Consider the following 15,251-nt stretch of genomic DNA (forward strand, 5'->3'; position numbering starts at 1 on the left):
TATTTAACAACACTTTTATGTCTAATTCAGTGAACTCCATGTATAATATCTTTAATTATATTCATTATTATTGGAATGGCTGAACAAAATGCTCATGAAATTTAATAGAACGTCATTCCCTTAGACCTTGGTTCCCCATTATGCCACACTTTGCACCAGCAACTTTGCAGGCAAATTTCACAGATTCTTGAAGGTTTTCACCTTGATTCAGGGCAAAAACAGCAGCACCAATGAAGGTATCTCCAGCTCCTAAGGTATCTATGACTTCCTCAGGGGGAAAAGCTGGGGAAATTATCAAGGTGCCGCATTTCCTTTTTGCTGCTGCCCCACAGTCTCCCCAAGGGCAGATAACAGTTCCACTGTAACAGCAGAAAAAAGAATCACACCTTTGCTTGTATGGCTTCCTCTGTTATGTGAATGCTCATTGCACATAGAAAGGGCACCGGTCACTTAGAAACAAAACCACTGTTAGCACTCTATCAAAATCCTTTCCCTATATTTCATTTAATGTATTATATACTTACCCCTGCCTGCAATTCTCCACTAGTTCATTCACAGCAAGTTTCATCTCACAGTATCCAAGGCTTTGAGCAACCTCTTTGCTAACAAAGATATAATCTGCCAGATCCATCAAACCTCCTATTTTGTAAATGAAAGCAAATGTGTCACCAAAACATTTTCTGAACAATGTTTATACCGAGTTACAAACACACACATTCACAAAGAAGTGATTTAACAAAAAGATTTGATTTGGTGACCAAACATCACATCTGCTACCCAATGAAATCTTCCAGTTGAGATCACACTATGGCTTGTTTGTTGTGAGATTGATTTCTTTCACAAACTCTTCCAACTGTAATATCATTATCAACTTTGGATCTAACAATTATTTCAGTCAAGCTTGTTCAGTAATCAATGTGTATAGTATCAGTGTAGGTTGTACAGAAATAGCAAAGCTTTTGTTTCAAGAATGTGACGCACATCTGATCAAATACTGCTGTTGGTTTAACAAATCTCTGCTTTGGATGCTTCATTCATATTTTTGTTATCTGATATGCTTGTCTGTCAATGACATGTTCCAAACTAGCACAGTTGATAAAAAATTAGTTTGGATATAAAAATCAAACATAAATAATTTTTACTGTAATAAAGATTCTCCAACTGATCTACCACAAATGTGGTATAAAACTGTATTATTAAATGCTTTGGCAGGATAAAGAAAAGCTAATTTCAAAGAAACACTGCATAGTAATTATGTGTCATGCAAATTTTGAATACAGTAATAATGATAATGTAGTAATCATGTTTATAACATTTTAAAAAAGACTGTCACTTGCAATAACCAAACAGGAATTTTGCTAAAACATACTTTATAGAATGACTGCACTAGGACCATTATCAACTTACTCAGCTCTGAATATCTTTCTGGTTTTTCAACTTCAAGGGATGTAGTGATGTGATTGGATTCATTTGATGCATCATTATGTTCTCTTAGATAAAGCAACATCTTCTTTATTTCTGACACATTTGAACGCCCCTGCAATTTACATTCATTATGCATGCATGCTAATGATAAATGTTTACAGTTAACAATGACATAAATTTTTATACTGACATGCAAAAGAAATACTATGCTCTTATATACATTCAACCACATACCTCATGCAGGCACAGGTGCACATACATGCAAAGATGAAAACACATAACAAAGTATTTACTTCAAAATGGATCCAAGAGTAATAGGCATCTTTTACATTAATCTTCTTGAAATCTTCAAAGCACAGTTCCCGCAAATTTCTGTAAAATGCATTTGACATCATTGTCACTTTCACACAGTGAACCTGAATAAAAATGTTACACTGAATGCAGTTTTCAAAAGTCAACAGAAACTGTATTTCACTACTGTATTTTCACTAGTCACTACTGTGTTAAAGTCAGCTTTAAAGGACTTACATGAGGCAAAAAATTTATTAACCATCTTAAAATGTAATATTGTAAAATTAAAATATATAAATTTATATAGACTATATATATATACTTCTATTCTTTTGCTTTTTAAATCAAAATCAAATCAAATCAGACTTTATTGTCTGTCGAGGAGACCCAAGACAGAAATTTTTCTTTTGCTCACAAGGGCAGGCATACATACTCATACAGACATTTAACACACACAGTTAGGAGTAAAGATACGTTATCATGGTAAGATACATTTTCATGGTATAATGTATCATGGTATACATTATCTTACATGCATTGCAAGATTGATAAACAAACCCTTTTCCTCCATTAGAACATGGATAAAAACTCACTTATTGGTATGTAAAATAGTTCGTGAACCACTCTTTCTGTTCACTATAACCACAGACACAGGACTGTCTGTCTCAGTATAGATGGGACAGTGTGTGATGCTTATGCCATATTCCTTGAAATCAGACTGCAAGAATCTGTACATAAAAATATAAACCGAGGTGTTCTGCACAACATTAAGATTTACAGGTATAATTATTACATGATTATTAATTATTGACAAGAGGCAAAAAGAAACCAAAGAGGAATTTAAGGCAGTAAAGATGCCTACATTTGACATTACATTCAACTAGTAGGCATCTTTACTGCATGATATATCTGTATCATTGTATTATATTTGTATCACTGTTTACCACTTCAATTTCTTCAGTTTCAGCTGTGAGTATTGTGTGTGCTCTTTGTTAGAACTGTTGTCATTGTCTGCATGAATCCTTCTTTCCCTTCAGTCTCTACTATGCACCAAAAGCTCATCAAGAATATGGATATACCAGCATTTTAAAGATAAAGATATTAAAACCTCTATTTCAGTGATTTAAAAATACTGTACCCATACAAATATATGTGCAAAAACAAACATTATTGATCTCTATGAAACTTTAAAATCTAATTACTGCAGATAAGGGCCTGCTGAAAATGAACCCAAGAATTCTGATGAGGCTCCAAGAAGGGACAGCACAGATGCAGAGTTGGAAGCATTCCCTCCCCTTCTCCATAAGCAGTCAAGGCATCTGTTGCAAAAATAGAGCAATAAAATGGATCAAATAATCTCCCCACATATCTCCTAAATTTAGATGTATCCTTTAAATTGCATATATGTAACTAATATTCAAAAATGTATGTCCACAATATCACTATTTTATTCCTGAGTCCATTTTCAAAGTCCACAGACCTGGAAAATAAATGCTGGCTGCTTGCTTTCAAGGTCTTGTAAACATATTAGGAATTCCAGTTATCCTCTTTATCTATTTTTTTTTAAACATAATGTAATCCTTCAGACAATCTCCTTACACCAGTTTTTTTTCCAAATAACCCACTAAATTTTGCTGAAAACCATTCATTTCACCTATTAGTTGTCCATTCTTAAGAATTCTTCTTCTGAAGCTGTGGTACATAATGTAAACAATGCCCAGTATCAAATGGTTGTCTGGCTTCCTTATAGTTGCTCCTACACTCAAACAAAATCTATGATGATCCTCTCAATTAAGTTTAGTAATGTTTACTGCTTGCTTGGTCATCTAGATGTTGATTTAACAACTGGTTTTGCCTACACTTGATCTGTACCAAGCTGACTTCTAGGAAAAAAGTTTGCACAGAAAGAAAATGCTAACACTTACTACCAAAGTTTTAAATACTTTTGAGAAAAGCTATTCAAATAGTGTAACTTAAGCAGCAAAATGCTATGTGAAATAGGAAATTCTAATAGCTACCAAATAACCACTTCAGCACACAAACCAAGCGAAAGGAAATACTAGGAATGTAATTTACTTTTTACCAACCCTCGATTAGTTTGTCCAGTGAAATTTAAAAGTAATTTGACTGTGTTGTGCAATGAGATGCTGAAAACCAATTGTAAATGTGCCTGCTTATCACCTCTGATCAGTGTCCTCTCTTGGAAAATCTGACACAACTTTGATGATGTCCAGGCACACCAATCCTATGCTCAGCACTTTCTTCTGTGTACCAGCTTTGCAGCCTTCCATGATTTCCTGTATAAATATTTGCCATACAGAACGATTCTTCTATTTATACCTTGAAAACAAGCAATTTGTTAAGAACTGCTGACGATCGTGACTTAGTGATTTAAAAAGTCCAGGGCACGGTGTGTGGTCGTCACCTTTTACGTTTCTTGATTTAACTGATATCCAGGCCCGAGATATAGTGAAGGTCCGAAGACGTGAATGAGTCGCGATTTGTATATCTCCCTAGCTAAGATCACACAGTAGAGCAAGGTAGTGTCCATCGATGCTGCACGGATGCGGCTCGATACTGACCCTTGATGGATTAACCTAGCCTAGCCGATGTTTTTCTCCTGTATGGGCTAATTGAGTTGGAGCCCTTCTGAAGGAGGAAGAATCACCTCCCCAGACCGTTCCTCGATCGCCTTCGGTCCAATACCACCAGCGCCTGGGCTAGGGAAACCGTCGGCCTCGTGACGTCACTGTGGAGTACCGCTGCCGTGACCACGTATAACCCCCCTCCGCGACACCGCCATTGTGTACGGCCTTGGGGTGTCAACCGTCGTTGAGTTACGCGGAGCGACAAAAGAAGAAGGAAAAACAGCTTCTAGTCTAAGTGTAATTTGTGTTATTCCTTTTCGGACTGGATCGAGATGCAAAGGGTGACAACCCCACGCTAATCAGGCACCGAACTGTGAGTATGCTCAGTATAGTTACAGGCAACTGATATTTTGAAGAGGTACTGCATGAGAAGTTTAGAGAATGTGTGATGGTGAGATTGCATGCATGATTAGGTACTGATACATCGAGGACTAGAACACTGGAAACTGTTTTAAGTTATGAACGGAGTAAGAGTAGAGGCTATTACATTACCAGGTGTTTACCTATCGATCATAATTAGAAGGCTTTTGACCATCTTCTCTAAAGAACTGTGCGTTGAGACATTTTTGTAGTTCCATGTCGTAAAGTCCTAAGCAACTTGATAACGAAAATAACATGATTTGGACAGCCTCAGGTAATAGTTTTATTATGTGTTGAAAGAACAAGAGTAAACACGCGACTTCCTCAGTTGTACGTCTGCACAAAGTCCTATATGTAGGAGGGGAAAACCACTCACAGTTGTCGACAGTCTGAAATAGTTAAAGGCATATGCATTTGATCTTAAACATAAACAAACGTGGCCGAATTTTGTTGAAATCCTTTCTCTACCTTGATATTTAAAAGCATGTGTAGGGGGAAAAAGTCAACATACTTTCGCTGCTGCCTTCGCGTCTTTTCCATTCGCTAGAGTAATAGCCCCTGCTTGTTCGTCTGCTAGAGGTCTTATCGATACAAATTTATTTCTGCATCTTTTGACCAAACGTTCGAGGTGAGTGAGATTTAAGGAAATTTTATATTTGTCCTGAGAGTATTCGAAAACTATACACTGTAATTAACTGAATATTAACTTCATTTCTGCTAATTTATCAAAATAAAATTGTCTATTTGTTTCTTAATAGCCTAAGCGCAGATTCCTGATTTTGATAATGAGGATTATACAAAGCCACACTGTAATCTCATCTCGTCATATGTGGCAGTTCATTTCCCAAAAGTTCCAGCTATTCCTACTGCTGACATTTCATCGACATTGGTGAAATTAAATTCAGAATACTCGGTGAAAACGGACTGTTTCGGAAAGCGTTCTTAGTCCATCTGTAGGTTGCGGATTAACCAAGAGCGAGTCAGGACGATTTACGCGTGCTGCTGTGACTAGCAGAGAAGTGTTAATGTAAGGTGTTTTGGCCAATTTTTTCGACTCATACAATATTTGTTTCCCAAAGTACGCTAAAATCCATGCTGATAGTAGACAGTCTGCAAACAGCCTATAGTTATGTGTATTCTACAAAGTCCGGTACAGGCGACACTATATTTAATGCTGTCAAAAGACTGATAGCAGTCAGCACTTCAATAATTAAATTTTCTTGTTCTAATATTAGTCATACTAAATAAATATTGGATCTTATATTTTAATGTCACTTTTTTTGCAGTTTTCATTAAGTTGTGCTACTCCCTGCAATATCAAACTATTTTGTGTTAATAAGCCAAGCCTCAAAATAGGCCTTTGCAAACATGTGCTTGTTACTTCATATATTTTAAAACATTGTAATTGAATTTACTTCGACTTTAAATTTTTTTAATTCATACAGTTACGTCCATGCATATAATTTTTTTTTTTTTTTGGGGGGGGAGGGGAGAAAATTATTTTAGTCTTGTTTTCAATATTCTCAAGCCAAATCTGGGTATCTTCTGTTTGATCTACTGCTGTTTAACCAGAACTCAAACTTTTGTTGTATTATTCACATCATTCTCCTGCTACAACATCACATTGATTTTCATAAAACACAAGCTTATTTTCATTTTATTTCGTCTACATTTTCTTCAGCCAATTCTACTCTTCAGTTTGAGTAGTTTTAACACAGCATGTGAAGTATAAGAGGAATTTGTAAATGATAAAAAATTTGTGGAACCGGTAAATGCTTAATATTAAATTTTAACGTCACTAGTCAGAGTAACCACCTTTATATTAGATAATGAAGAGCACAATAAACATATTCTGGCAACTGTCAATTTTGAAATACAGTCCTTTGGTGAAGGTGTGAGTACTAAGTGAGGAGAGAACACACACTGAAGAGAATCTCAGATACAAAAACAAAGATATCCCTCCGGTGTGTGCCCTCCCTGCACTCAGCAAGTTTCTTTTTTCCAACTTCAAAAATAACTTCTGCAGTTACTCTTCTTCCAGACTGGTTCCATTCTTATTTTATAAATTTTTATATTGAATATAAAAATATTTAGTGCTAATTTCAAAACTTCTTAAACATTATAAATCATTAATAATAAAAGTCTGCATGTGACTTTGGGTCATCTCTTGATCTCTAGCAGCAGACGAGACAGAAATCTCATTGTTAAAAACTTTTCTAAATTTGTTTACACATGTATGTATATGTAAGTCATGATGCTCTTCCTTTATGCTCTGTTGCTTTTATAAGTTTACACCTGTAGTCTGTCTAAATCCAAAGAGATCCTCAAATGCTTTGAGGTCTGAGGAAATAAGGGAAGATTTGGGAGGATTAAATTGATTATGCAGATGTGCTGAAACACTTGTGCATTCCTCACATTCTGTGCTGCCCACAGCTTGTCAAACCTGCAGAAATTCTGGAAAAAAAAATATATGAAATGCGGTTAAAGACATTAAAATAATTATTTCCAATGAAACATGATTAAGCAGCCTTTTTCCTATCTCTATATTTCCCTTGTCCCCTTTAACATTGATGAATTATAGTGAAGTAGAGCTCACAGTTTCAATATATGTCAGTGACATATAAAAACAAATGCTATCATAGGCAATCTCAGACAAATGTAGATAGCTACTATTCCAATGTCTGACTAAAAAGACTGTTACCATGCGCCCTACAGTTTAGAATGTACAAATCTCATGATGACCAGTTTATATCGTGTACGATTTTTTGTTTTACCTTTCCTTTGAAGAAACATAGAATGAATAATCCACAGAAGAAAAATAATTGTTCACGCAAAACTAGAATGTGAAAAGAAATTACGTCACATTAAAAGTCTTTTAATACTCGAACATAGGAAATGCCCACATGTTCTGATATTTTCTCAGAGAAGATGTAATAAGGAATGGCAAAATCAGTATAGATATAATGACTATAAAAGTGTATCAGATGAAATTCTCATGTAGTTATTTCTTTTTTAATACAGCTATAAATACAATTTGTTCTTTAGTTGGCTTTAAAATGTATAGGCTTTGGAAACTGTTTGTCAAATGATGACTTGTAAAGTAATTTTTGAAACATTGAAACAAAGCTCACAATTCAGCAATTTACGCAGAAGTTTCAAGACTGCAAAACTGCCATATTTTTCTTGAGACATTTAATTTATTTCAGAATGGATTCCAATAATATCCTCATATAAAGAATTTATAACATTCTTTGCCTGTACATCTTTTGCAAAATTTAAATGCACAAAGTGTCTGATGAGAAGTTTGATAGTAACAAACTGCAAGATTTTAATATTGTAGATGTTTTTCTTGTAGCTAGAGCCAGATCATTTCTGAGCACATAATCATACTAGCAGTACAATGTCAAACCACCTGTTTTGGGAATCGTTTATCTTTCTTATTGCGGTAGAAATTACACATAAAAATTGTATCTGATCTCTGATTCGAATTTTACATCAGAAAACACGATTATGGTGCTGAGTAATCATTTGAAAGTGTTTTTCCCAGATCGTATAATCAGTATAGCGCATTGTACGATTTGACCTCATTTCGAAATCGCTGTTCAGAATGCACTCACCTGTACTGTCTGCGCCGCCGCACAAATTTGCTACTTTCTAAGCTTACGTCATTTTGTTTGGGTTCGCACGCGCGAACAAGAGCTACTGCAGAAACTTAACATCTTTTGTGTATCTCCCACCAGAAAGTTTTAGTATCTTTAGATTCCACGAAGACCTTTCGCAAGCGATTAAATGCTTTCTCCGCTTCAAATTTCGTCTGCTTTCTACCCCTTGCCGGTGAATCCAGGCTACCGACCCGGCGACCCGACTATTTTTAGACTGCAAAGTTGATCTCATCGTCTGCAAAGGTTAAACATACGCCACAAACAGAGTAAATGTCACTATGCATAACTGACAGAAAGAAAAAGCTTCTTAAACTTACCATTTTCAATAACATGTGGTGATAGAGATTGTGCAGAGTGAAAATTTCCTGTTATAAAAAAAAAATTAGCAGACAGCAAGGGTCTTCGAAAGTTGCTAACAGTGCGCCATCTTTCCGTCTGGAACCAAGGGGAGGCCAGTCTTGCAACGCCCAAAACGAACCAGACAGACGACAACTTGATCAGCTGATCCCATCCTGAAAACATTGTCAACAAGCGTCGTCGTCGAAAGATTGTCACAAAAGGGCTTGTCAATGCATTGGTGATTCATAGTCTCTTATCTGAAATGTCGGCGTTTTCATGAAAAGTCTCCGATGCAGGAGTAATCACACAATGTAGTAGTTTCCCGTTGGCAGTAAGTAAGCATTGTCATCATTATGGTTCTGGACGTTGGATATTTAATCAGGAACTGGTGGTGAAAACTAAAAATTAGTGATATTAACAAAACATGTTTAAATCCATTGTGAGATATGTCTAATTACAGGAGTTCATAATTTGTCAAGCATGGGGGGAAAAAACAGGTGGTTGAAGCTTCGCCGTGAATGAATATTTTACTTAGTCCTGTTTAAATAATATTAAGATTTTATCATGTCTTAAGGCTTACTTGTAAGTCGTCAAAGAAATGTATATTGCTTAATTATAATATAACTATGTGAAGTAATGTTTCATGTATTTATGTAGCTCCATATCTGCTCAATATATTCAACTCAATGTGCGTTGATTATATTGCCGCATGGTTATTAATTTTTTTCTGCTTTTTTTCATTTTTAGAGTAGAATATATATAATTTTAGAACATATGCTGCTGAACATAGAACATAAAACTTGCAGATTCAGATTTCATGTAATCGTAGTTTAATATCATGCTATAGTGACATACCTGAAAATGTCACTGTGTGGTAAAGAATTGAATTGCACTACTAGCTTTTTTTCTTTAGCTTTTTGCCAGTCTAACAAATCTCCAGGTTGTAAACTATTTCAACTCACAAAGCAAGATAAAGTCGTCAGTTTTTATTTGCTTTGTTCTTTTAAAAGTGCACATTCTAAAGTAAAAATGAAATGAAAATTTAGTATGTTATAAATTATGTGTATAAAATATAGCATGTTATAGATTATACACATATTACAAGGGTTAGAAAAATTAATGAAAATTTAGTATGTTATAAATTATGTGTATAAAATATAGCATGTTATAGATTATACACATATTACAAGTGGAACGGATGCAAACTCTATAATGCAAACATGTGGAAATTTTAAAAGGCACCTTATAGCTTTGAGCTCTGTGAGATTATATCCACTCTCTAGATTTGTGTAAGGACCAGAGTTCCAATCATTATGTACTTTTGACTTCTGCAAGCACCAGTACAATCAAAATCTAGAAAGTGAATAACAAGATCTGAACATGAACCAGAGAGGAAAAAAATTGACATTTTACTTCAAATATTTTAGAGTGCTTTTATATATAAATAATAAATCCACCGTCAGAATAGTTTTTCATCATATGTTTTAATAAAGGAAACAAACTAAAATATAATGGGACCAGTCATCATGTGTCTTGTCACCACATCAGTGAGAACTGGATGTCGTGAATTTGTATCACTTCTCAAACCTTGGTCTGTACAAGACATATTTGCAGGACTGACAGTGTCACTGAGTACTCTGGTTTTCTCAAACCTCTTTGTGCCTGCATGTTCATGTATTAAGTTGCATTTGATACCTTCCCTGAAAAGATATGTGCTTATGCACAATTGTATATGTTTTGTTTATAAATGCAAAGCGCTTTGAGGCCACCTGTGCTTGGGCTGAGTACTAGAAATGCAATTTATTTTCAAGCAAATGGGTTATTTCATTATACCAGATATGAATAAGTTAAAGCAGTTCTGTTCGTGCATTTTAATTTTTCAATTCTCCACAGTGGCTTGATAGTAGGTTAGAATTTAATTTCCCACAAACTCATAAAAGTAAACTTACTGATTTTTCACTGCCTTATTAATGTGAGCTAGAAACTCACAGTAGCCAAAATACTCAGTGCATCAAAAAATAGAATCTACATAAATCCATTTCCTCCTGAAAGCTTAAATTTAAAAAAAAAATCATATTGTATTTTGAGACAAATTAATGCTTTGCTAAGTGTTAACAACTTTGAGCTTAATTTCTTGTTTGAGTTGGGTTGGCCTTTAACTTGACTAATTGGGACAGTCTTTCCTAATCAGCTGTCATATTTTTTTCAAAGTTTCTGTTTTTGATCAACTAGCCATACACATGCAACGCTATTTAAGAAACTATCCTTTGATAAATTTTAATGGTTTAAATAAATAGCATTCAATAGTATCAATTTCAGAGTTCTAGTAAACTGAATTGTTAAGCAAGTAATATGTTTACAGCGTTACTTCAAATTCTTCTTGCAATCAAGCACAGTGCTGTTTGCTTCCCTTTCACAGGCTACCCTGATTTGGGTTTCGATTCAAGCAGAATATCAAGATGTCTGTGGTGGTGGCTGCCTTTGTGGGGCTGTTTCTGTATGGAGTCATCCGACTACTTAACCTTGCAAGCCCTTCTCTCCCTCCAACCATATTTGCAAAAACCAAAAATTCTGATTTCTTTCAGGCTATCATTTCATCATGTCCTATCCTGAGAGAACCGTGAGTGTTATTATCAGTTCATCTGTTTGAGAAGTAATAGGACGATTTCATGTAAAATTTATTGTGAGTGTGCTTAGCACCCTTGTAAATTATAAATTTTGATCAGACTTTAACAAAAATATGTTGATCATTTGAGGATTTAAAAATCATAAGAAGAATTTACCTTCCATGTGGCTTGGACTTATTTTCAGATATGTACCACCACTGATATGGGGTAAGAGTGGACACATCCAAACAGTGATTTATGCCAAGATTGGGCGCATGACCGAGCCTGTTCCATCTGGTGTCAGACACACCAGAACACTGCATGATGGTGCAACTCTCACATTTGACATTTTTGAACCTAAAGTACCACACAAGACAGGTGGTAAGGCTTAATAAGTCTGTTTAATCTTTCTTTGGATAAGAATTATAAACTTCTGTGATATTTAAGACTTCCTGTGCTCTGTGCATTAAAATGGATTAGTGATAGACTCCAAATACCTAAATGTTTAGTAGTTGGGTGTATTTGTTTTATTCTTTTGAGTATCATGGCTCTCTCTCTCTCTTTCCCCCTCCCCAACCATGTATATAGATATACAAATAAGTATATGTGTGTGGATATATATATATAGTTTCTCTCTTTTTCTTGCATTTTTATAAAATCTATATTTCTGTGTAAGAAATCTTTTAAGACAAAAAAAGTCTGCAACTGAATTTTTATATATCCTTTGTTCAGAAGACTACTGCATGTTGGTGTGTCCTGGTTTTGGAAGCAGCAGTGAAAGTTCCTACATTAGAGCCTTAGTCACTAATGCACAGTCATCAGGTTATCGTGTGGCTGTTCTCAATCATTTAGGCTCACTCTTCAGTGTCAAACTGACCGCTCCTCGTATTTTCACCTATGGTGAGTGGAGATGTGAAATAGTTATCACAGAAATATAAAGTGTTGACAGCTGGCATTTAGAATACACATATTTGCATCCCTGGTATGTAGATGTGCAGAGTTCAGTGGACTAGCTTCTTGTTGTGCATAGCTCATTGATTAACAAAGTAGTGTACTACAAAGCACATACATTCCATGTATCGGTAGTTGTTGCTTTTCCTTGTCCAGCATACTGAGAGCCTGAAATAAGTTCAAATTAAGTATTAAGAACAAGCTGAAGTTGAAGAGAGATGAACAGCAAATTATGTCATCTTTGTTAGAAATCAACATATTTTTGTTACACAGCTGCAGCATTTTGTATTCTGTGTTCTGTATCTAATTTATTGCAGTACAATTAAAATAAACCTGATGTGCAGCTGCAAAAGTGATACCTCAACTAATACAATGCACAATGTTCAATATGCAAATATAAAGAGAATTTTCTGGAAGACTCATGAAAGATAACTCTAGACAGCAGGAACTAACTTGGGAAGACAAGGAAAATGTGAGATGTAATGTGAATAGGGGTACTTAACTTTCAGTGCTCTGAATTGTTTTTTAATATACTGCAGCAGAAAATGGTTTTTGTATTGTATTTAGTTTTAGTTATGCAGTTTCAGTCTTTAGCAATTCATCTCTAGACAATTGACTTTGTAGCTTGAACTATAATTATTGCAGTATTTTGTGAAGATGTATGTATACATGTTAGTGGACTAAATGAAAGATTATATATGATAAGCATTTCAGACAAACAAAATTCTATTTTTAAATCATTTTGTAGTAATGATATGCCCAAAATCTTGATATGTTACATGCATCATGAAGAACAGATAACTTTATCATACGTTTTCTCTATGCAAAATAAAAAGCACTTAATGACAATTTCAGTGATCAACTTTATTTGTCCAAGTGTGCAATTTAAACCTGGAAAGGTGCTCTAGTCAAAAAAGTAAAAGTTAGAAATAAAAGTAAGAAAAAATGTACAGTGCATCGTTAAAAGATGTCAACATTGAAAAATATTAACAAATGAAAAGAAATAAGTGACATATATATATAAACCAACCAAACTTACATTAAGGATATTCATGTGCACACCTACAGCATCACACCAACACCCCACTCAGATCTGACTTGTTTTTTTATCCTATCTAGGATTTTCATAAACTGGAATTTTAAGACAATTTTATATTGCTGTATGTAATGCTGCAAAGATTTTCTGCTGTATATTAAAACAAAGTAATGCCCTAATCTGATGGTTATTTGATTCTTTATTAGGTGGATGGGAGGAGTTCCATTTTATGAGGCAAGAGGTAGAACATCTTTATCCGAGTTCAAAGCTAATTGTTATAGGTCTTAGCATGGGAGCAAACATCGTTCTGAAGTATCTGGGAGAAGATTGCAGCCACCAGAATGGTATCCTGTGTGCATTTTCCATCTGCCAGGGCTACAACATCAATGAGTAAGTCAGCTTTACCCCTAATTTACTTACAATTTAACAATAATTATAGAGAAAGTTGGACAGATTTTTCCAATTTGAGGATTTTTGTCTTTCTTTATTTTTTCATCATTTGTTTATTTTGTCTTCCATGTGATCTATGTTGAAACCTATTTTTCAAGCAGTATGTTTGACTATTTTCTGCTCATGATGATATTTGCAGACTTGTCATTTGGAAAAAACTTGTGCTGACTAGGCCTTTAAAATAACTTGTTTGTTTGAACTGCACTTATCAACAGGGTATTTTCTGAACACATTTAAATATCTGTTAAGAGTGAAATGAAAAGGAATGTCATCAGCAGTATACTGGGCTTTGTTTTTGTAGTCTTTAAAAAGTCATTTGTCCACTTCTTCCACCGTTTATGTTACAAGTGCATTGCCTTTAAAATTATCACTGTAAAGACTAAGAAGTGATCTTAGACTGGTTTTGATAATCTTATTGTTGCAGGGCCAAACAGCTAATGATGAAATGGGAAAATATGCGTCGAGCCTACTTGTACACAATGACTGCCAACCAGATCCGCCTCATCAACCACCACCGTGATGTTCTTTTCTCTGAAGAAATTTTGCAACAGTTTGGCTTAGACCAACACAAGATAAATTCTGCGACAGTCCTAGCAGATCTCGATGAGCATTTTTCATGGTGAGTTTAGTTGATTTACTTGAATGTTTACAAAGAGACATTTGTTGTTTTTGATATCATAATCCTTCACTATGTCTATGTAATGGCAAATATTGGCAATTTTCCCCATTAGGGGTTAATATGGTGGCATGTAGCTAATTCTTGTTAAATGCTGTAATGTATCCATCATCATCTAATAAAAAGGGCAATTCTCTCTCTCCCACTCTCTCTCCCACTCTCTTGCTCATTTTCTTTTACTCTTTTGTTTTTCTGAATGGCATTGCATCAGTTCAGCTTTTCAGTTTAAAGTGAATCTGTCAATAGTGGCTACTTTAAATCATTTAAATGTATTCCATTGGTTAGAAACATGTTCTGGAGTTTAAGATACTACTTATACTAGTATATGAGTATTGAATGAATGTCCTTTCAGCAAACTTCTGGGCTGTGAAGATGTTGTAGACTACTATGAAAGAAACAGCTGTTGTCACTTCATAAATAACGTGAGTGTAATTGTTGTTTACCTCTGAATTTTTAAACTGTGAAACAGCAACACAAGGCTGAATGGTCATCTCTGGGTGTCCATTGTACTTTTATGCCATATGATGGATGATACCTTATTTTTCATTTTTTTATTTTTGTGTTGTACTTTTTTCCCAGCACATTGAGCTCACTGCTCAACATTTCATTGAAATAAAATATTACTATATTATAAAATATTTCCAAGAGTGCCTCTCACACTTTTATACTTTAAGTTATATATATATTAAAGAAAATCCCAAGACCTAAGGAAAATAAATTATTTTAACATATTTAGTACATTTTAAATACAGTGTAGGGCCATTGAGCCAGGGTCCAGTAATCTGTGAATTCTCGTAAGCCGCACAA

The 15,251-nt window shown here is 34.8% G+C and overlaps 2 protein-coding genes and 1 long non-coding RNA gene across 7 annotated transcripts in view; 1 reads left to right on the top strand and 2 right to left on the bottom strand.

Annotated features, from left to right (window-relative positions):
- On the bottom strand, window positions 1–5,286 carry LOC112557004 (ketohexokinase-like). 3 transcript variants are annotated; one of them, XM_025226565.1, is made up of 8 exons: window positions 5,236–5,286; window positions 3,898–4,013; window positions 2,919–3,035; window positions 2,310–2,444; window positions 1,719–1,797; window positions 1,408–1,537; window positions 525–639; window positions 1–359 (listed from the first exon to the last, which is right to left on the bottom strand). In XM_025226565.1, the coding sequence occupies exons 2-8, from the start codon at window positions 4,005–4,007 to the stop codon at window positions 113–115; spliced, it is 933 nt and encodes a 310-aa protein (XP_025082350.1). In that variant the 5' UTR covers window positions 4,008–4,013; window positions 5,236–5,286; the 3' UTR covers window positions 1–112. The 3 variants fall into 3 exon arrangements, with proteins under 3 accessions (XP_025082350.1, XP_025082349.1, XP_025082351.1); XM_025226564.1 differs by having other exon boundaries at window positions 5,193–5,280; XM_025226566.1 differs by lacking the exon at window positions 3,898–4,013 and having other exon boundaries at window positions 5,236–5,274.
- Window positions 4,025–15,251, top strand: part of LOC112557002 (monoacylglycerol lipase ABHD2-A-like) — a 16,945-nt gene continuing 5,718 nt past the window's right edge. The window contains exons 1-7 of one of the 3 annotated variants that reach the window (XM_025226560.1): window positions 4,025–4,677; window positions 11,145–11,345; window positions 11,537–11,712; window positions 12,064–12,231; window positions 13,525–13,708; window positions 14,193–14,387; window positions 14,797–14,866. In XM_025226560.1, coding sequence (XP_025082345.1) covers window positions 11,185–11,345; window positions 11,537–11,712; window positions 12,064–12,231; window positions 13,525–13,708; window positions 14,193–14,387; window positions 14,797–14,866 — 954 coding nt within the window. In that variant the 5' untranslated portion in view covers window positions 4,025–4,677; window positions 11,145–11,184. Of the gene's footprint in view, window positions 4,678–8,731; window positions 9,057–11,144; window positions 11,346–11,536; window positions 11,713–12,063; window positions 12,232–13,524; window positions 13,709–14,192; window positions 14,388–14,796; window positions 14,867–15,251 lie in introns of those variants that run through there. The other 2 variants (XM_025226561.1, XM_025226559.1) reach the window with 2 other exon arrangements.
- Window positions 6,366–8,480, bottom strand: LOC112557017. The gene is made up of 2 exons (XR_003097880.1): window positions 8,342–8,480; window positions 6,366–7,178 (listed from the first exon to the last, which is right to left on the bottom strand). It is a non-coding gene; the product is annotated as an uncharacterized LOC112557017 (long non-coding RNA).

This window comes from Pomacea canaliculata, linkage group LG2, assembly GCF_003073045.1.
Source record: "Pomacea canaliculata isolate SZHN2017 linkage group LG2, ASM307304v1, whole genome shotgun sequence".
NCBI classification, from domain to species: Eukaryota; Metazoa; Mollusca; class Gastropoda; order Architaenioglossa; family Ampullariidae; genus Pomacea; species Pomacea canaliculata.